Source organism: Silurus aristotelis, assembly GCF_946808225.1.
Source record: "Silurus aristotelis genome assembly, chromosome: 14".
In the NCBI taxonomy this organism is placed as follows: domain Eukaryota; kingdom Metazoa; phylum Chordata; class Actinopteri; order Siluriformes; family Siluridae; genus Silurus; species Silurus aristotelis.
The window spans coordinates 28,472,559-28,495,058 of record NC_139587.1 but is presented as its reverse complement, the minus strand read 5'-3'; the positions used below and the strand labels follow the sequence as shown (position 1 = coordinate 28,495,058).

Here is a 22,500-nt window from a genome sequence, read left to right as displayed (position 1 = left end):
TGGTGGTGATGATGGTCGTGGTGATGACGGTGATGATGGTGATGATGATGATGATGATAGTGGTGATGATCATGATTATGACGATAGTGGAGGTGCTGGTGGTGATGATGGTGGTGGTGATGACGGTGATGATGGTGATGATGATGATGATGATGGTGGTGATGATCATGATTATGACGATAGTGGAGGTGCTGGTGGTGATGATGGTGGTGGTGATGACGGTGATGATGGTGATGATGATGATGATGATAGTGGTGATGATCATGATTATGACGATAGTGGAGCTGCTGGTGGTGATGATGGTGGTGGTGATGACGGTGATGATGGTGATGATGATGATGATGATAGTGGTGATGATCATGATTATGACGATAGTGGAGGTGCTGGTGGTGATGATGGTGGTGGTGATGACGGTGATGATGGTGATGATGGTGATGATGATGATGATGATGGTGGTGATGATCATGATTATGACGATAGTGGAGGTGCTGGTGGTGATGATGGTGGTGGTGATGACGGTGATGATGGTGATGATGATGATGATGATAGTGGTGATGATTATGATTATGACGATAGTGGAGCTGCTGGTGGTGATGATGGTGGTGGTGATGACGGTGATGATGGTGATGATGATGATGATGATAGTGGTGATGATCATGATTATGACGATAGTGGAGGTGCTGGTGGTGATGATGATGATGGTGATGATGATGATGATGATGATAGTGGTGATGATCATGATTATGACGATAGTGGAGGTGCTGGTGGTGATGATGGTGGTGATGACGATGATGGTGATGATCAGCTCCTTATGTTTTCAAAACTTGATCAATTTAATTGAAAATGTTTTTCTCTCTTTATAATTTACTTTTATTTCAATAAAAACACACATTGTTTCTCATCATTTATGATTCAGAAAAAATTTCATAATTTTTCTACATAAACAATCAAAAACTTGATTTCCCCAAGAATATTGTGTTAACGCCAGTATCCTAAATTGATTGGAATGAGGAGCAGAGTGTATCATTAATATCTACACTTCTTTATCTCCTCGTCCTGCAGTACCTTCATCAGCCGTCACTGTCACATCCTCGTGCTCAGACTGCAGCTTGCTGAAAGCTTTTAAACAGAACTGGGAAAATTAGACGTCATCTAGAAGGTTTATTTTGGTTGATGCTTATTTAAGTTGATTTAGGGTCATTTTTTTTTCTTTAAATTTATTTTCACTTTTTAAGAAAGTCAGTATCCTTAATGTGCATTTACTAAGAAAAAACAAAAACGTCTCAGCTGTAATCTTTAAACCACTTGTCTTCCAGGATCAGGACCCTGAGCAAGATGTAAACTCAGATAACAACATCAAAGTCCAGGACAATAGAAACCCTGAAACATTCTTGTCCCCATCTTTACCTGGAGAGAAGCAGGAAAAGGCGGAGCTAAAAGGCCAAGATTTCCATCATCACTTTCTAAACTGCTCTGGAAATCAACAGGAAGCTCGTAACACCATGTTGGACAGGCTTTTGGAGAAATACGGTGTCTCGGTTCCTCATCATGATCCTCGGCTTTACAGCTGTGCAGCCGCTCGAACAAAATCCATTGCTGCGTTCTCAATTCTGGCTTTTCCTGATTTCTGGGGTCACCTTCCTCCATCCGAGCCTGAGCCCATGGCTAACAGGAAACCTCACATCCAGAGGTAAGAAGACAAGCTTTCTGATTGGTCAGAAGGTGTTGATTAATTCTCTAGATCAGACTGTAGTGCAGGTTTATATGAATGCGCTCGTTATCGTTAATACGACATCGTTCCCATAGTAATGGTTTATTCACATGGAGGTGTACAGCGGATTCTCCTCTGAAATTAAACAGATGTGTTTGTGTTACATTTAAGGAAGGAGTCTCCAGTGTCAGCTCTCTGTAACAGGAATTGTTATAGATTAGCTCCGCCCACTTTACATAACCAATGTTCATTGGTTTATTACCCGAATCCTGTGATTAGTTTCTCTGTAATATTTCTCTGATTACTGCAGGCCTCTTGGTGAAAAAAAAAAGATTCGTTCTTTTTTCTTTCTAAAGCAGCTTTAATTTTCTTCTCTCTTATGTGCGAAACCCAGATTGGAGCAAAGTGACATTTATTTCAGTCATTTCACACGTTATTGTGTTCGCTCCGGGCCGAGATAAAACTCTGTGTGCTATTAGTGTTATTTTATTCCCAAAGCGTCATTTTCAAAAATTAAGTCAAAAGCAGAAAGAAGCGCAGGATGAAAGCGACATTTCTAATTCTGCCAGTTTCCAGATAAGTGTGTGACTGTCAAACGTATTTATTTATTTATTTATTTATTTATTTATTTATTTATTTATTTATTTATTTATTTATTTATTTATTTTTATATATTAATTGCCAAACATTATAAACGCCCTCCCACTCTAACCCCACCTACCACCAGAACTACCCACCCACCCACTCTAACCCCACCTACCACCACAACTACCCACCCACCCACTCTAACCCCACCTACCAACATAACTACCCACCCTCCCACTCTAACCCCACCTACCACCATAACTTCCCACCCTCCCACTCTAACCCCACCTACCACCAGAACTACCCACCCACCCACTCTAACCCCACCTACCACCAGAACTACCCACCCACCCACTCTAACCCCACCTACCACCATAACTACCCACCCTCCCACTCTAACCCCACCTACCACCAGAACTACCCACCCACCCACTCTAACCCCACCTACCACCATAACTACCCACCCACCCACTCTAACCCCACCTACCACCACAACTAACCACCCACCCACTCTAACCCCACCTACCAACATAACTACCCACCCTCCCACTCTAACCCCACCTACCACCATAACTTCCCACCCTCCCACTCTAACCCCACCTACCACCAGAACTACCCACCCACCCACTCTAACCCCACCTACCACCATAACTACCCACCCACCCACTCTAACCCCACCTACCACCACAACTACCCACCCACCCACTCTAACCCCACCTACCACCACAACTACCCACCCACCCACTCTAACCCCACCTACCACCACAACTACCCACCCACCCACTCTAACCCCACCTACCACCATAACTACCCACCCTCCCACTCTAACCCCACCTACCACCATAACTTCCCACCCTCCCACTCCAACCCCACCTACCACCATAACTACCCACCCTCCCACTCTAACCCCACCTACCACCATAACTACCCACCCACCCACTCAAACCCCACCTACCACCATAACTACCCACCCTCCCACTCTAACCCCACCTACCACCACAACTACCCACCCTCCCACTCTAACCCCACCTACCACCATAACTACCCACCCTCCCACTCTAACCCCACCTACCACCATAACTACCCACCCACCCACTCTAACCCCACCTACCACCACAACTACCCACCCTCCCACTCTAACCCCACCTACCACCATAACTACCCACCCTCCCACTCTAACCCCACCTACCACCACAACTACCCACCCTCCCACTCTAACCCCACCTACCACCATAACTACTCACCCTCCCACTCTAACCCCACCTACCACCATAACTACCCATTCTCCCACTCTAACCTCACCTACCACCATAACTACCCACCCTCCCACTCTAACCCCACCTACCACCATAACTACCCACCCTCCCACTCTAACCCCACCTACCACCATAACTACCCACCCTCCCACTCTAACCCCACCTACCACCATAACTACCCACCCTCCCACTCAAACCCCACCTACCACCATAACTACCCACCCTCCCACTTAAACCCCACCTACCACCATAACTACCCACCCTCCCACTCAAACCCCACCTACCACCATAACTACCCACCCTCCCACTCTAACCCCACCTACCACCATAACTACCCACCCTCCCACTCAAACCCCACCTACCACCATAACTACCCACCCTCCCACTCTAACCCCACCTACCACCATAACTACCCACCCTCCCACTCAAACCCCACCTACCACCATAACTACCCACCCTCCCACTCTAACCCCACCTACCACCATAACAGGATTTCTTGGATTTCATTTGACATCATTTTCCTGATTTACGCTGTAAACGTTTATTTTTTTTTTTTTTAACAGAAAGAAAGTTTTTGAAGACATCCAGCGCCTGTTCTGTCCTGATGACATCATCAATAAAGTGGTGTTTGACACTGAAGATCTCAGGTACGACGGTATGATGGACGTGTCTCCATGTGTGCAACAAACACTCATTACAACGCTCACACACTGCTTTCTCTGACCTGCATAATAAAATATACAATAGAAGGTGTTTCCAATTAGCAGGTCACATGACCACAGCATGGCTGTAGACTGCACCTTATCTAAGTTCTCTGAGATGTTCTTTCTTCTATATTTTATTCTTCTGTGTCCTGAAGATGAAATAGCGTCAGATACTCTACTAATAATTACATCATGGAAACCTAACACTGCCTGCATAAGGCGATAGACGTCGTCTGATCCGGTGTTCCGGTAACCGTATGTCAATAAACGCAGGAGTGGAATGAAAAGAAAATGTATCTCAGAGTGGAAATTGATCTCTGCAAGCTTCACGTTTAATTCGCTCCAAGTTTAGCTGCGTAGTCGCATCTTCATTATCCTCGGCTCGGGATTTCAACCCTGAGGGAAATTCAGAGCGTGGAGCAAAACAGGATGAAACAGCTGCTAATGGATTCCATGGATTTCTGACTAAAAAGCAATCTGAGATGATCACCAGTGAGTTCCAATGGAAACATTAACATTGATTCAATTATTTGTCTTCAGGGTGGATCCAGGATGGGATCCTGGGAATACTGGGAATACCCATCATCTGATCTCAGAACTCTAAATAACAGGGCATGGATCCTCTCACCTGCAATATACTCATCCACAGCCTTCTTAGACCTTTTCATCTCCTCCTCTTCACTGAACACAAATCTCCACAAGCACACTCCAAAATCTAGAACATCTTCCTACAAGAGTGGAGTTTGTTGTAACAGTGAATGGAAACTGAATGTGGACTGGAATGTTCAAAAATGTCTCTCTCTCTCTGTCTCTGTCTCTGTCTCTGTCTCTCTCTCTCTCTCTCTCTCTCTCTCTCTCTCTCTCTCTCTCTCTCTCTCTCTCTCTTCTTCTCTCCCTCTCTTAGTCCTCATTGTTCCAGCAGGACACCAGCAGGCTCCTTACGTTTCTTTTCCAAGTTTGAGAACGGAAATCTACGGATGGCTGTTCACATCCGCAGGTGACCTTCAGCATTAAAATCAACACTGTAATCCCACCACCATGATCACACCACCATGTTCACATCTCCATGCTCGAACCACCATTATCCCACCACCTTGTTCTTTAATCACTATGATCCCACCACCGTCATCCTATTACCATGATCCCTCCACCATGATCCTATCTCCATGATCCCTCCACCATGATCCCATCTCCATGATCCCTCCACCATGATCCCATCTCCAATGATCCCACCACCATGATCCCTCCTCCATGAGCCCACCTCCATGATCCCATCTCCATGATCCCTCCACCATGATCCCATCTCCATGATCCCTCCACCATGATCCCATCTCCAATGATCCCACCACCATGATCCCTCCTCCATGAGCCCACCTCCATGATCCCTCCACCATGATCCCTCTACCATGATCCCACCTCTATAATCCCTCCACCAAGATCCCACCTCCATGAGCCCACCTCCATGATCCCTCCACCATGATCCCATCTCCCTCCTTCTTCTCTTCTTCTTTTCTCCGTCTTTATCTCTCCTTCAGATACGAGTATGATCTGATCGTTAATGCTGACGTGAACTCCTCGTCTCATCAACAGTGGTTTTATTTTGAGGTCAGTGGGATGACGGCCAACGTCCCGTATCGCTTCAACATCATTAACTGTGAGAAAGGCAACAGCCAGTTCAACTACGGTACACACACACACACACACACACACACACACACACACACACACACACACACACACACACACACACACACACACACACACACACATCCTCCATTCATTAACTAATGAACCAATTAAACAATTAACTGGATCCTTAATTAATTCATAAAAGTTAGAATTTTGATTAATAGGTAATAAAGTATTTAAAAAGTGAAGTGTGTGTGTATATGTGTGTGTGTGTGTGTGTGTGTGTGTGTGTGTGTGTGTGTGTGTGTGTGTGTGTGTATATATATATGTGTGTGTGTGTGTGTGTGTGTATATGTGTGTGTTAGGCATGCAGCCTGTAGTGTATTCTGTAAAAGAAGCACTTGAAGGAAGACCTCAATGGGTTCGAACTGGAACTGAGATCTGCTACTACAGGTACCACACACACACACACACACACACACACACACACACACACACACACACACACACACACACACACACACACACGTGAGAATGCTTAATAACAGCACACAGCTGTGTGTTTCTGTGTACTCAAGACTAAAAGCTCTTATCCACTCCCTCTTCCTGTTTCCTGTTAGGAATCATTTCCGTCCATGTGAAGGTCACAGAGGTCACCGCCTTTACACCTTGACTTTCACCATGACCTTTAAGCACGAGGAGGACGTGTGTTACGTGGCGTATCATTATCCATACACTTTCTCTGGGCTGCAGGTGTGTGTGTGTGTGTGTGTGTGTGTGTGTGTGTGTAGTTACAGATATTTATTAAACATGTTATATTGTTGTTGGTGTCTTCAGTCTCACCTTCAGATGTTGCAGAAGTCCATCGACCCGCAGAAGGTTTTCTTCCGTCAGCAGACGCTGTGTAACACACTCGGGGGAAACGTCTGTCCTCTTATCACCATCACGGCCACGCCCACCTCACACACTTTCACACACCTGCACCAGCTCCGTGAGTGTGTGTGTGTGTGTGTGTGAGTGTGTGAGTGTGTATTAAAGTAAAGTATAAAAGTAAATGTATAAAAGTGAAAGTCTTTTCTGCATTCCTTTCTTTCTTTCTTGCTACATTTCATTTTCATTTCATCCTACATTCTTTCCCTTTTCATTCTTTCCATCCTTTTTTTCTTCCCTCCTCTAATCCTTACTTTCATCCTTCCTTAATTTCTTAGTTCATTCCTTCCTTGCTTTACTTATATGTGTGTGTGTGTGTGTGTGTGTGTGTGTGTGTGTATGTAGGAAACAGGCCGTGTGTGTTCCTAACAGCGAGGGTGCACCCCGGTGAGTGTAATTCCAGCTGGGTGATGAAGGGGACGCTAGAGTTCCTGTGCAGTGATGATGCCGTGGCCGAGAGTCTCAGAGAATCTTTCATCTTCAAAATCATCCCCATGCTGAACCCTGACGGAGTGATACATGGCAAGTAGGTACACACACACACACACACACACACAAAAACATATTAACATGTCCAAGCACACACTTCCCAATAAGTTCTAGGGGTCACATTCGAGCAGAGCCGACCCAATCTGAGGTGAGCTGATCCGAGTAAGTCTGAGCTGAACAAAGTCAATCTGAGCTAATCCGATCTGAGCGGAGTTATTCCGAGCCGATCTGAGCTGAGTTATTCCGAGTCGATCTGAGCGGAGTTATTCCGAGCCGATCTGAGCTGAGTTATTCCGAGTCGATCCGATTTAAGCTGAGCTCGTTCTGAGGTGAGTGAAGCAAATCTGAGTTAAGTTGATCCAAGCTAAGCTGGACTAGGCTGATCCGCCAGGTGGCCAGGTAAAGTTTATCTGATCTGAGCTGATCTGAGCAAAAGTTGAGCTGGACTGAGCTGATCCGATCCGCTGTACTCGTCCTCTGCTGAAACGTGAAAAGGCAGTGATGTTGATCAGTATTAAAATGTTAGTGATGCATGGGGGCGGTGCACTGCATGACCCTGACGTATTGCGTCTGCCCCGTGGGCTTCTGGGATACGTGGCAGTGATGGATGGATCTGTGCTTGTGCAGTTCATCATTGTGAGAGAAATAACAGTGACCACAGCCAAGCTTCACCCAGCCAAACACACTCCTCTGTCATTCTCTCTTTCTTTTTCTCTCCATCTCAGCCTGCAACACTCGGGGTGACGAACCCTTTACCTACAGAGACTCCGCGCTGCCACAACAGCAAGGACAGGAAGTGAATCACAGCTAGCTTTATTTATAGTTTCTATAGTAACCGTTCGTTCACTCGGTCATCACATGTGCCTGTAAAACAATTCTGTTAATGTCGACATGGCGATGTTTCTGTTTCTGTAACAGTTACGGAAGGAGTCTCCAGTTCCAGCTGTAACTTTGTAGGTTTTATGCAGCATTACTTATAACTAAAAATGGATAAAAATGATAGCATATCATGCTTAAATGAAGAAAAGGTGAAACTGCACTATGCAGAACAACTGCCATTTTGAAGTCAGCCTCCTGTCATCTCGTTTGAGCTGTGATGTATATAATAAGAATAAATTCTTTTACAGAATAATTTACCTATTCACAAGGGTGCCACCAGGGGGCGCTGCTGAAACACGCTAAAAATGCACTTTATGGACAAAAGTATTGGGACACCCGACTTTTATAGCGAAATGTGGAGACACACAATCGTATCGAACAGCTCTGAATGCTGGAGCATGAAATTTCCGCTTTACTTGAACTAGGAGACCCCAAACCTGTTCCAGCATGACGCCCAAAGCGCCCCCTGTGCACAAAACCAGCACAATGAAGATCTGATTTCCATGCGTTGGAAGATGTGGAAGATCTCCTGCTTTAGAGCTCCAACCCTATTAAACATGATGAATGTGAACTCTGACGGCACCCCAGGAACCTACTCACCTTCTCACTCACATCAGACTTTTCTAACACCCTTGTGGCTAAATGAATCTCCACCGAATCTCTATAAAATTGAGTGGAACATCTTACTAAAAGAGTGAAGCTTATTAAAAGAGGAAAAGGAGAATAAATGTGGAATTGGATGTTTAAAAAGCAATCATGGTGTTCTCTCTCGCTGCTCCGTGTCCGGATCTGATCGGAAGGTATGGAAGAGTCGTAACAGACTTTATAATGCTGCACAAACCCAGATATACACAGCTGGAGGTCAGTGCTGCTCTGAAACACAGCTCGATCTTCACCACTCAGCAGCTCTGATCAATCGTCTCCCTGACCTCTGCTCCATCTCTTTCTCACCTCCATGTCTTCAACACATTCACTTGATTGTAAAATGCAGGACCTTCACCGGACCTGTCTCTCGGTTATCTTTTTTTTTTTCGGTTCTTTTGTTCAGCGCCAGGATGACGTCTGGAAATCGCTGTGAGACGAGGAGAAGAAAAGACATGGCAGCATGGAGGATTAACAGGAACGTTCATGTACACCATATTCGTGGTGTTACAAAGCACCGATACTGGAGGCTCCTTCCTTTAGCGTTGCATGAACACCACACACGTTCACGTGAACGAGCTGTTACTATGGAAACGATACATAACATAACATTGGGGGATTAGGGGTTTGTTTGGAGGTGACATGAGGGTGGATGAGACTAGAAGCTGTGAGAAAAGTAGCAGTCTGATCGTGGTGTTTCTGCAGGGAAGCGCAGCGGCGCGGGTTCCTGCAGGAGCCTGATTGCTGCTCGGGCTTGCTCGGCCATGATGAGATGTGAGGAGATGTCATAAATCCACTGTGCTCCATCAGATCTCTGCATCTCTGTTTGGGTTATTTTTAAATAAGCGTTTTTTTAAATGGCAGTGAAGAAAAAATATGTAAAGGTGAAAGATGAATAAAAATCACCTGAAAGAAAATAAACAGTACTTAACAGTAACATACATTATAATTTGAGTAATGAGGGACACTGTGGCTACGCCTCCTTCACTAGGTGTAGCAGATACATAGGCCACGCCTCCTTCACCAGGAGTAGCAGATACGTGGGCAACACCTCCTTCACCAGGAGTAGCAGATACATAGGCCACGCCTCCTTCACTAGGAGTAGCATATACTTAGGCCACGCCTCCTTTACCAGGAGTAGCAGATACATAGGCCACGCCTCCTTCACTATGAGTAGCAGATACATAGGCCATGCCTCCTCCACTAGGAGTAGCAGATAGGTAGGCCACGCCTCCTTCACCAGGAGCAGCAGATAAATAGGCCACGCCTCCTTTACTAGTAGTGTCAGATATGTAGGCCATGCCTCCTTCACTAAAGCTGACAGATATTTAGGCCACACCCCTTAACTGAAATAAACATACGTAGGCCACGCCTCTCTAACTAGCACTAATGGAAACAGTGGCCACGCCTCCTGCCTTGTTAAACAGGAAATAGGATCGGTAGATTGTGTATTAAAGTGTGTGTGTTCTCCAGCTGCGAGAAAATGCATTTAAATTAATCCTAAACCCGAGCAGCAGATGAAGTTTATCTGTGGACGTGATGATTTCAGTTTAGTGACACCGATCAGCGTTTTCCTTTCAGCAGCTTAAACAGGAAAAGGTTTGAAATAGCGTTTTGTTCTGGGAATATTTCCATTCCCACGTCGTCTCCGGAGCGCTGTGTTTTTCCTCCGCGTGTCTTATCGCTCGTGAGCTCGCTGCTTGACCGCGCCTGTAATCACGGCCGGAGATAAAGCCGGAGAAGGAGCTGAAGCGGAGCGCTGGCGTAGCGAGTGTCACAGGAAATTACAGAAACGCAGAGATTACAGGCAGAACCGACAGATACCACACGTTCCAGGACACATTCATTAACTAATGGCACCCTGCTGCTCAGCACTGATAAGCAGCCGTGTAATCTCACAGCCAGAAATGCCACGAGACAATAAAGCTCCAATCTGCTCTCACGCACCGCTCGCTTAATGACGCACAGATACGAGTCCCAACCTTCACTGGTTTCCTCTTCCTTCTCTTATTCATCCTCCTCCTCTTTATCCTCATACTCCTTTTCATCCTCCTCCTCTTCCTCCTCCTCTTCATCCTCATACTCCTTTTCATCCTCCCCCCCCTTCCATGTCCTCATTTTCATCCTCCTTCTTTTTCTCATCCTCCTCCTCTTCATCCTTATCCTCCTTTTCATCCTCCCCCTCTTCCTCCTCCTCTTTACCCTCATCCTCCTTTTCAACCTCCCCCTCTTCCTCCTCCTCTTCATCCTCTTCTTCTTCCTCATCCAGTTTCTCCTCCTTTTCTTCCTCTTACTAATCCTTCTCCGCCTACTCATTCTTATCTTCTTCCTCTTCCTCCACTTTCTCCTTCTCCTCCACCCTTTTCTCATCATCCTACTCATCCTTCTCTTCTTCCCGATTTTCCTCTCTTTTCTCCTCCTCCTTCTCCTCTTACTCATCCCTCTCTTCTACCTCTTTATCCTCATTATTCTCCTCCTCCTCTTCTCCTCATCTTCCTAATTCTCCTTTTCTTCTTCCTCCTCACCTTCCTTATCCTCCTTATATTTATCCTCCTCCTCTTCTTACTCATCCCTCTCTTCTTCCTCCTCCTCCTAATACTACTCATCCTCTTCCTGCTCCTCCTCCTTCTCATTTTTCTTCTCCTCCAGCGTTACATGTGACTGGTATGAATCCCTGACACTGGAGATTAAATGTTACCTAAACACATTTCTCCTTATTCCTTAGATACTTTTTGTTGCTATAGAAACAACAGCATTATTATAAACCTGAGCTTCTGTCAGAGCTGCTGATGTAGAGAATTAATCAACACCTTCGTCTCTCCCTTCAATCAGAATGCAGGAAAGAAGGTGTGCAGTGGATTAAAAACTGATGAAACATCTACACTTTAGAGAAAAGTTCAGCAGAAAAGGTCCATGTGGGAACTAAGTTTAAAAAAGAGTTCAGTGTCGACAAAATATTGAAACCGGAAATCGTTATTAAATCTTAGAAATTCCCTGTGCACAAAGCCAGCTCCATGAAGATCTGCTTTCCATGGTTTGGAAGATGTGAAAGATCTGCTTTAGAGCTTCAACCCTATTGAACATAATGAATGTGAACTCTGACTGCACCCCAGGAACCTCCTCACCTTCTCACTCTAGTGGCTGTATGAATCTCCTCAAATCTCCATAAAATCTAGTGGAACATCTTCCTAGAAGAGTGGAGCTTATTATAAGAGGAAATGAATAAATATGGAATGGGATGTTTAAAAAGAAGCACACAGCAATCTGATGTTCAGGTGTCCACAAACCTCTTAGGTGATATTGTGTTTTTACTACAGTATAAAGTATTAAATAAATATTTTACAGAAAGTTTCACTCAACAAATCCTTTATTGTTACAAATCATGATTTTTGCTTTAATGTAGCAGAAAGTGGATAAAAACCACACATCAGCTTCATGAGCTCTCTTCGCAATAAAGGAGGCTCTAATCAGCATGTGCTGGAGAACGGATTTGAATAAAATGCAATATTTCCGAGTGGAAAATAACGAGGCGTGCAATTATTCAGCACGGGTCTCGGACAGTCTGAAAAATCCACTTTGGTCTCGAAAACAAAAATGTGCAAATGTATTCGTCTGTTTTGTTCTGAGGAGGAATGTAAATCTGAGGAATGGAAATGTACCTGCTCAGGACGACCCTGATGACATTGGCTTGTTGCCTGAGCTCGCTCCGTAACGCTCACTTCAGGTCTCATAAAGTGCTTATACACAGCGTCGAGCGCTCAAGACGCGAGCCGGCCTCGTGCGAGCTTTAAATCATCGCAGCCGCGGCATTAACACCGCCACCTCCTGTCCCACCGCTTTAAACCAAAGTGAAAAATACATTTGAAATGCATTAATGCACAATGCTTTAACTATTAACCATTTGGCCAAAAGAAATTAATGTTCACAACACATTTATTTCACTTTGTGTTTCGTTAAATCATATTTACTCACTGATCCATAAATATACAAAATAAAAGTTGATATGTGGCCAAAAGTGTGTGTTTTTTTAATGTCCCATTCCGCATTTAGTCCTAATGTGCTGTTATAATGAGCTCCACTCTTCAGGGAAGATGTTCCACTAGATTTTGTGGAGATTTGTGAGATTTCGTTCAGCCACAAGGGCGTTAGTAAAGTCTAATTGGAAGGTCATGAGTTCAAATCCCAGCACCACCAAGCTGCCACTGCTGGGTCCCTGAGCAAGGCCCTTAACCTTCAATTGCTCAGCTGTATAACTGGATTGTGATTGGCTGGATGGTCAGGTTTGAATAGTGGATTGTGATTGGTTGAAAGGAGTTCAGGTGTGCAGGTTGGATTGTGATTGGCTGGAAGGAGTTCAGATTTGAATGCTGGATTGTGATTGGCTAGAGGGAGTTCAGGTATGACTGCTGGATTGTAATTGGCTGGAGGGAGGTCAGGTGTGAATGCTGGATTGTGATTGGCTGGAAGGAGTTCAGGTTTGAATGCTGGATTGTGATTGGCTGAAAGTTCAGGTGTGAAATGTGTCTCAATATATTTTCTATGAAATGTGATAATGAATAGGAAGAAAATAAATAAGATAAATAATTAAATAATATAAAAATACAAATTAAAAAAACTTTATAAATGTAGATTATTTATATGGAATATATCAAAATTGAATTCCACAATATTTTGGTGCTTTTACTCACAAAATTGTTGCAGTCGCCTGATTTAGACTTTCACATAAACGCTGCTTGTTTTTCTGCTGTTTTGTCTCTTTGAATTAAAATCCATCTTCCACACAGACACTGGTTTTTCTTCTGATCTCAGCTATCATCAGACTTTTCTCCCTCATCCTCATTTAGCAAGATTTCTCTGTTCCCTCTGTTGCCCTCAGCTCTCATTAAACACCCGAAGCCGAGTCTCTGCAAAGTGTGTGTGTAAAGTGGGTGTACAGTTAAAAACTATGTGAATCAAGTAGTCGTGTGTTACGATATAACGTGACAGGTTTGACAGTTTTCCTACCGTATTCCTGTATTTATTTTCCGCCGGTGCCATGACCCGGTTCGGCGACTCTGGATGTCTGTTAGATCTGAGAGTTGCGTCACATGAAAATGAGCTGGGTTTTGTTTGACAGAGCAGAATCCACAGATATTGTTGGCTTGAAAACTTATTACTGGAGAATTAATTATTTAGAACTGAGCCAGAAGGAAAAAAATCCTCATATGATCATTACAGTTTTTTTTTCTATATCTGGTTTAAAAGATTTTTTCCAGCTTGCTGTGGCTTCCTGATAGAAAGAAAATAAAAACACCAGCTAACCGCTAGATAAATATATTTATATGCTTACTATAAACTGAGTGTGCTGTGCTACAGTGTGAGCAATATCTAATCAGCAGGATGTGGAATATACTGTACCTAGCACAGATACAAAAAAAATAAATAATAAAAAATAAATAAACACTTTAGAATTCTTGGATACGACTGGTAGAACAACTATGAAAGTTTTAGCTAGGAACTAGGAGTACTATTGAAAGTACAGCTAGTAACTGTGCAATGAGAGAAATTCAACTTTAGACCTTGAAAAACTATGGAAAGTACTGCTAGCAACCACAAGAAAACCCAAACCCTAGGAAAATTATAGCTAAAAACTCAAAGAACTATGAAAAGTACAGCTAGGATCTTGGAGAAAGGGAAGTTCCAGAAAGAACTAAAAATTCTAGGGAAGATTCAGTAATGAATAAGACGAATTTAGTTTCCATCTAGGAACTATGAAGAAAGAAGAAAGTAAGCTAGTATCTTCGAAAACTATCGAGATTACAGCTAAGAGCTAGAAGAACTATGCAAGGTACTTCTAGGAACTAAAAGAACTAGGAACAGTCTAACTAGGACCTAGAAGAACCAGAGAAAAGGAGAACTTAGTACACACATCTGGACCCACACATCTGTCCTCTGTAGAATGTGGAATAGACATGAATTCCATGTCTGCAGTTATTCATGAATGCAGAAACTCTGTGTTGGATATACCTAGATAAAATATGTGAAAGAGAGAGTGTGTGTGTGTGTGTGTGTGTGTGTGTGTTTGTGTGTGTGTGTGTGTGTGTGTGTGTGTGAGATCGAGCCGAGTCAGTGAGTAATGTGTGAATGACGTCTCATACTGCTGCTTTATAAATTCTTGGACTGAAATGTTGATCAGATGAACAGCAGATGAAAGTGCAACGAAGATCTTCAGATTAAACTGTCAGCTCTTATATGATGGATTCACTCCTCGCTTCAGATCTCTGAACATACTCAGGCGCCCCCTGGCTGCTCATCAGGGATAAATACACATAATTCACTTTAATTCTTAACTTCTGTAAACCTGCTTTGAGACGATGTCCATTATGAAAAGTGCTCCAGAAATAAACTTGACTTGAACTTGAACATACTCACGGTTCCCTCTTAATGTTGCTCAGGCTGATATTTTAGGTTCTGCAAAATAAAGAACTTGTAATGGGTAGAAACCTCGACCTCAATGTAATGGAATAGCAAAAAAAAAAGCACATTTTATGATGTGCAAATGCAAATATTAGCATTTCAACATTTCACCAACACAAATCTATTTTGTAGCAGGAGAATCATGGAAATTCCAGCTAGGAACTAGGAGAACTAGGGAAGGTTCAATAAGAAACTAGGTGAACCAGTAAATTCCAACTAGGAAATAGGAAAACCAGGGAAATTCCAGCTAGGAAATAGGAAAACCAGGGAAATTCCAGATAGGAACTAGGAGAACTATTGGAACTAAAGAAACCATTAGAAGGAACTATAGAAGCTAAAGACACCAGAAGTAGGAACTAATGGAAATAAATGCACTATAAATAGGAACTATTGAAAACTAAAGACACCCATTAGTAGGAAGTTTGGAGCTAAAGACAGTGTAGATGAAGACGGAGATGAGGAACACTGATTATAAAACACAGTAATAAAGTGGCAGATGAATGTTCCTGCTGCTGTAAGTTACGTTCATCATCATGCTGCAGATTTCATGGAGCCTTTAGCTGCTTGTCTGTAACGACTCCCATTAAAACGTTCCCTGCTGAAAAACCCCCAAATGATGTCTGAGTTCTGATTGACGGCTTCATTGGCTGCTCAAACTGCACGCTTGTTGTTCGCAAACAGTTCTTTCAAAGAAAAATAACAAAAAAAAGCTGAAGTTGTGAAAAACACAGTGAATGATTCATGAGGTTTTAGCACTGACGCTGGGTCGAGAAATAAAAGTGCCCCCTGAAGAATTTGGCACAGCTGAACTCATGCATATTTACACAGAAAACACACACACACACACACACACACACACACACACACACAAACACACACACACACACTTTTTTTTTTACAAACAAATGAATGATGTGAGCTGAATTTTTATTAAATAAATCGCCGCAATTAAAGCAAAATGGCTAATACCTCACGTGTAGTAGTGCTAACCACTAATGCTAACACGCTTGTTGGATTTAGACCGCGATCTACACATTTTTTTTAGCAAATGACCCAGGATCCGATTTAAAACAAGAAACTAGTGCGAACCAGCTAAGCTATTAATCCAGCCAGTCATGCTAATCAGATTTAAACAGTTATCTAGCAATGTAATTTATTTAGCAAATGGTAGAGTAGTTCAAGAATTTTAGCTTATCTAATTTAGCAAATCACAATGCTAGTTACATTTAGACAGCAGACTAGCTCCATTATTTATAAACGTAGCTAGCTGCTGAATAAATTATGTGGCCGCTAGATCTAACTAGCATGACTCGATAGTTTATCAGCTTAGCTACACCACATTTGTGCACCAAATGTACACCACATTTGCTTGAAGAATTGGGTAGCAATAATTATTATCTTATCTAAGCTTAGCAAACTTTTTTGCTGCCCAATGCTACAAATTAATGTGGTGTACACACCGCTAGATTTTTTTTAATACATTTTAGCTAATGAGTCATGCTAGTTAGATTTATTTAGCAAATGATCAAGTTTAGGGTAAATGTTTGAGCAAAACTAATACGCTAGCTAGCTACAGAGGTAGCTTAGTGGTTTAGAAGTTGCATTTATGAACAAAAGGTTCAAATCCCAAAGCCATTAAACTGCCACTGCTCGGCCCCTGAGTAAGACACCTGCCCAGGTGTATAAATAAGATCATTGTAAGTCGCAGTAAATATAAACTAGTGACTAATAATGCTAGTCACATTTAGACAGCTAGCTACATTATACATGTAAAATATTTTAGCTATGCTAATTATCTAGCGATTCATAATACAGAAAAACAAATGTCATAAATACTTTGGGATTTGCTGTTAGCTAAGCTAACCGAACAACCGAGTCGTGATCTTGACATTTAGACAGCTAGCTAACTGCGTGTTTTATACAGCAAATGAGTCAGGATACTAATTTAGTTAAGTTAATAGACTAGCGAGTCTTATTGGCCTCTACAATGCTGCCTTTGTTTATTACGGAAGCAGTAAAAAAATCAAATTATATTTCACTGTGATAGAGTTTTTCAAAATATAAACATATAAAATATAAACATATAATAAAAATTAATTTAAAACTAGCATTATTGTTGAAGTAAAAGGTCTTGTACAGTCTGTGTGAGTTATTAGCGAAGCGTCTGGGCTGATTAGCGTCTCGTGTCCTGAGCGGAAAAAAATCCGTCACTCCAAATCAGACACAGTGATTCATCCTCAGCGCCATTCGCCGAACTGCATCCCTCTTCAATTAGCTCCAACAATAAGAACTCGTTATTACATTACGCATTTCATATTTCATAGAAACCATGGAGATCCTTCAGAGCAGTGATGAAGCGCCTGGGGAACTTGCGGCTGGGGAACGTGTTACCAGCGAATTATAGAGGAAGTGAAAACCGGAGCGAGATCACTGCACACTTCCTGGTCTATAATTCATCTGTATCTTTTGGATGTATTGTTGAAGCCAAGGCTGAAATATAGCTGATGTTCCTCTCCACAAAGCGTTTTTGCAATCTCTCAAAGCTTCACACGTTTAAAAAAAAAAACGTCCCATAGGAATGTAATTGAATAGTCAAGACATGCTAGCTGGTTTCTACCTCTGGTTTCGTTGGTTCTCCTGGCTTTAATTCACCTTGTATTGCTCTGGATCTTCTGATTATGTTCTATAGTTTCTCCTGGTTCTTTCTATATTTTCTCAGGTTCTCATAGTTACTGTTGGTATTTCATCTGGTTCTCCTGGTCCCTAGATGACAAACTTGTGTGTTCAAACAAAATTAATCCACCCCCCCCCCCCTTGATTGTGTATCAGTGCAGTTCCTTTATGTTGAAGAAACTGTAACACAGTCTGGATGTGAGGCCGAATGCTTCTTTATCTCATTCCAGGTGGCAGGAGAGTGAAGAGTGTGTGTGTGTGTGTGTGTTTAGCCACAATGCTGTTGGCTTTGCGGATGCAGCGTGTGGTGTAAATGTCCATGAAAGAGGGGAGAGAGACTCTGATGATCTCCTCATAATCCTCTGTAGGGTCTTGTGACGGTGCAGTTTCCAAACCAGGCAGTGATGCAGCTGCTCAGGATGCTCTCAATGGTCCTTCTATAGAAGGTTGTGAGGATGTGTGGTGGAAGCTGTGCCTTCCTCAGCTTTCTCAGAAAGTAGAGATGCTGATGGGCTTTCCTTGTTACGGAGCCGGTGTTGAAGGACCAGGTGAGGTTCTCTGCACAGTGAACACCAAAGTATTTGATGCTCTTCGCGACCTCCACGCAGGAGCCGTTGAGGCAGCAGTCAATTTGTGTCTATCCATCTCTTTTATATATATATATATTCAGAGAAAGTTTGATGGTTTTACACACATTTTTTCTAAATCCGCACCTCCTCTCTATTTGCTGACTCATCGTTCATGCTGATGAGAGCCACCACGGATGTGTCATCAGCAAACTTAATGATGTGATTGAAGCTGTGCATTGCTACACAGTTGTGGGTCAGCAGAGTGAACAGCAGGGTACTGAGTACACAGCCCTGAGGGGCCCCAGTTTTCAGTGTGGTGGTGTTGGAGATGCTGTTTGTGATCCAGACTGACTGAGGTCTCCCAGTTAAAAAGTCCAGGATCCAGTTTTAGAGAGAGGTGTTCAGGCCCAACAGGCTCAACTTCTCAATCAGATGCTGAGGAATGATAGTGTTGAATGATAGGTTGTAATTTCTGGGTTCTTTTAGATGTTTATTTTAGTGAGCTGATTGTTCTTGTTGCTGGGTATAGTTTTATATGAGGAAGGATAAGAAAGCTCCCCTTAGATTTATTAACTTCATTTCTGCGGTTTTTCTGGTTCTTCACGTACCTAAAGTGGTGTGAAAAAGTGTTGGTCTGATTTCATATTTTTTTTTAAGTTTTCACACTTTAATGTTTCAGATCATCAAACTAAATTAAATATTGGTAAAAGTGAACACAACATGCAGTTTTAAAATGAAGGTTTTTATTATTAAGGAGAAAACTACATGGACCTATGTGGAAAAAGTGTTTGCCCCCCTGTTAAAACTTTTTTGCCCCACCTGAGTTGAATTTTTCTTGCCACACCCAGGCCTATTTACTGCCACACCTGTTCACCATCAAGAAATCTCTTAAATAGGATCTGCCTGACAAAGTGAAGTAGACCAGAAGATCCTTAAAAGCCAGGATTATGCTAAGAGCCAAAGAAATTCTGAAACAAATGAGAAAGAAAGTAATGGAGATCTATTAGTCTGGAAAATGTTATAAAGCCATTTCTAAAGCTTTGGGACTCCACTGAACCATAGTGAACATGGAACATTGGAAAACCTTCCCAGGAGTGACCAGCCGTCCAAAATTACCCCAAGAGCACAGCGACGACTCATCCCAGAGGTCACAAAAGACCCAGCAACAACATTCAATGAACTGCAAGCCTTACTTGTCTCAGTTAAGGTCAGTGCTCATGACTCTACCATAAGAAAGAGACTCTGCAAAAATGGTCTGCATGTCAGAGTTCCAAGATGAAAACCACTGCTGAGCAAAAAGAACATAAAGACTCATCTCAGTTTTGCCAGAAAACATCTTGATGATCCCAAGGACTTTTGGGAAAATACTCTGTGGACTGATGAGATAAAAGTTGACACCTTTTTGGAAGGTGTGTGTCCCATTACGTCTGGCGTAAAAGTACCACCGCATTTTAGAAAAAGAACATCATCCCAACAGTAAAATATGGTGGTGGTAGTGTGATGGTACCATGAATTTTGCTTTTTACCAAAACATCCTTAAGGAGAATGTACAGCCATCTGTGCGTGACCTCAAACTGAAGCAAACTTGGGTTCTACAGCAGGACAATGATCCAAAACACACAAGCAAGTCCACCTCTGAATGGCTGAAGAAAAACAAAATGAAGACTTTGGAGTGGTCTAGTCAAAGTCCTGACCTGAATCCTATTGAGATGCTGTGGCATGACCTTAAAAAGGTGGTTCATGCTTGAAAACCCTCCACTGTGGCTGAAGTTATTAAGTTTAGGGGCAAACACTTTTTCACACAGGGCCATGTAGTTTTGGATTTTGTTTTTCTCAATAATAAAAACCTTCATTTAAAAACTGCATGTTGTGTTCACTTGTGTTCTCTTTTACTAATATTTAAATTAGTTTGATGATCTAAAACATTAAAGTGTGAAAACATGCCAAATAAAAGAAGAAATCAGGCCAACACTTTTTCACACCACTGTAGCTGTAGCTTTCCTTTTTCTCCAAGTTCCGAGCTGTAGCTTCTCTGCTTCCCTGGTTCTTGTAGTTCCTGATGTCCTTTATCACACAGCAGTAAGCTTTGGTGCTATGTGTACAACAGTAGATTCTGCAGTGTCGCAGCTCCAGGGCCACCAGGTTTAATCCAGGGAGGTCTGTTGTTTCTTCACAGTGCTTCAGTTTCCTCTAGGGGTAAATAACTTCTTCATTCCATTCCTTCCTTCTAAATTCTCCAGGCCTTTATCCGTCTCTCATGGGCACACTCATCTTGCTTATTTCTTAGCATATATTCCATTCTTTGATCTCCTTTCTCGTCCTTCTGTTTTTCATCCATCTCTACTCACTTTTTCTCTGTTTATTCTCATTTTCTTTTGAAGAACTCTTTGTGACAGCAGGTCTGATGGAGCGTTTATTTTCCCCACATGGCTGAGCAGTGCCGCTTCATCACCTGTATGTAAGGGAGATTGAAATTGGTTTTGATTTGAATATTCAGATGTTTGCTTATTCGTCGCTGCTAGGTAAATAATTTAGCTGAGGAAGGAGAGGAACTCAGGAGACGCTTTAATATTCCTCGTTTGGCTAGACGGCTTTGGAAAAAATGGAGCGAATATAAGGGTGTGTAGGCAGCAATGCGATTTCCAATAAGCAAGATTGGTTTTGAGAGTCTGAGGCGTGATTTATGCTCGCTTTGTAATGAGTATTCAAATTTTCATTACGTTAATTCAGTTTTATAGAGTCGTACATCATGTCAAATGGTTTTACAGCATGATGAAATATTCAGTTGGCCTTATTACAGCTGGAGTCGAAACATAACTGCACAAGGATATATTGCAGCGTGATTTTAGATGTTGAGTTTACGTTAAAAGATGGAAAGCTAATTTAGAGATATGAATGTTTACCAGGATTTTCTAGCAACATCTTCAGTGGAGTCCAAAATGCTTTATAGTTCATTCATTATTGATCAAAACCTTTCACAATTTCAGCTCAATTCTATTCCTAAAAAAACTCCATCAGTCTACAGAAACAGTCCACTTAAACCTTAAGACATAAACACTAAGCAGGACTTTGCACAGGACTAATGAGCCAAGGCCCCTTAGGATTAGGACTTTCCAGGTGTCCAAATCCTGTAGACTGGGACTAATTAACACTCAGGGTTATACAGACTTTAACTAATTAAAACTTTAAAACCTGAAGACTTGGACTAATTAAGATTTTGAGCCATAAAGACTGAGACTCATTAAAATCCTGAGTCCTAAAGACGGGGACTCATTAAGACTCTGAGCCCTAAAACGTAGACTAATTATGCTCCTGAGTCCTAAAAACTGAGACTAATTAAGACCCTATGTTTTAAAAACTGAGAGTAATTAAAACTCTGAGCCATAAGACTGGGAATAATTGATTCTCTCAACTCTAAAAACTGAGACTAATTAAGCCTCTGAGCTGTAAAACTGGGACTAATTAAGACTCTACGCCCTTCGGACTGAGACTTATCAATAAACTGAGTGCTAAAGACTGACTAATTAAGAGACTAAACCATAAAGGTGGGGACTAATTAGGACTCTAAACCCTAAAAACTGGGACTCATAAAGACTGATTAATTGGACTCTGAGCCCTAAGGACTGGGATGAATTAACACTCATTATTGTGATTCTAAATTTTTAAAAGAATAGAAAACACTGGAGAGAGAGAACTAACATGAACATGTTCTCTGCGGACGTCTCGACCACGTCATCGGCAAAAACCCAGGGGCCAGACGAACACCTTGGAGAAACCCGGGGGCTGGGGCAAAGAAGTCAGCAAAGATTGAGCGCTTGGGACTCTGAAGCGGAGGGATGCCCTCGGTGGGACTCTGGAGCAGCTTGGGGGCATGCTTAGTAGGGCAGACAGGCATAGAGGTGATCTTGGCAGGTCAGAAGAGCGGGGCGACGTCCCCAGTCAGGCAGGAAGGCTGAGGTTGGGCAGCCCCTACCAGC

The 22,500-nt window shown here is 42.6% G+C and overlaps 1 protein-coding gene across 6 annotated transcripts in view; it reads left to right on the top strand.

Moving 5' to 3' along the window:
* The window catches only part of agbl1 (AGBL carboxypeptidase 1), a 90,816-nt gene that overhangs the window by 49,651 nt on the left and 18,665 nt on the right, over nucleotides 1–22,500 (top strand). For all 6 annotated transcript variants that reach the window (XM_083561181.1, XM_083561179.1, XM_083561180.1 and 3 more), the window contains 8 exons: nucleotides 1,317–1,690; nucleotides 4,116–4,199; nucleotides 5,161–5,253; nucleotides 5,792–5,940; nucleotides 6,251–6,338; nucleotides 6,506–6,638; nucleotides 6,723–6,876; nucleotides 7,161–7,341. In XM_083561181.1, the coding sequence (XP_083417307.1) occupies nucleotides 1,317–1,690; nucleotides 4,116–4,199; nucleotides 5,161–5,253; nucleotides 5,792–5,940; nucleotides 6,251–6,338; nucleotides 6,506–6,638; nucleotides 6,723–6,876; nucleotides 7,161–7,341 (1,256 nt within the window). The remainder of the gene's footprint in view (nucleotides 1–1,316; nucleotides 1,691–4,115; nucleotides 4,200–5,160; nucleotides 5,254–5,791; nucleotides 5,941–6,250; nucleotides 6,339–6,505; nucleotides 6,639–6,722; nucleotides 6,877–7,160; nucleotides 7,342–22,500) is intronic.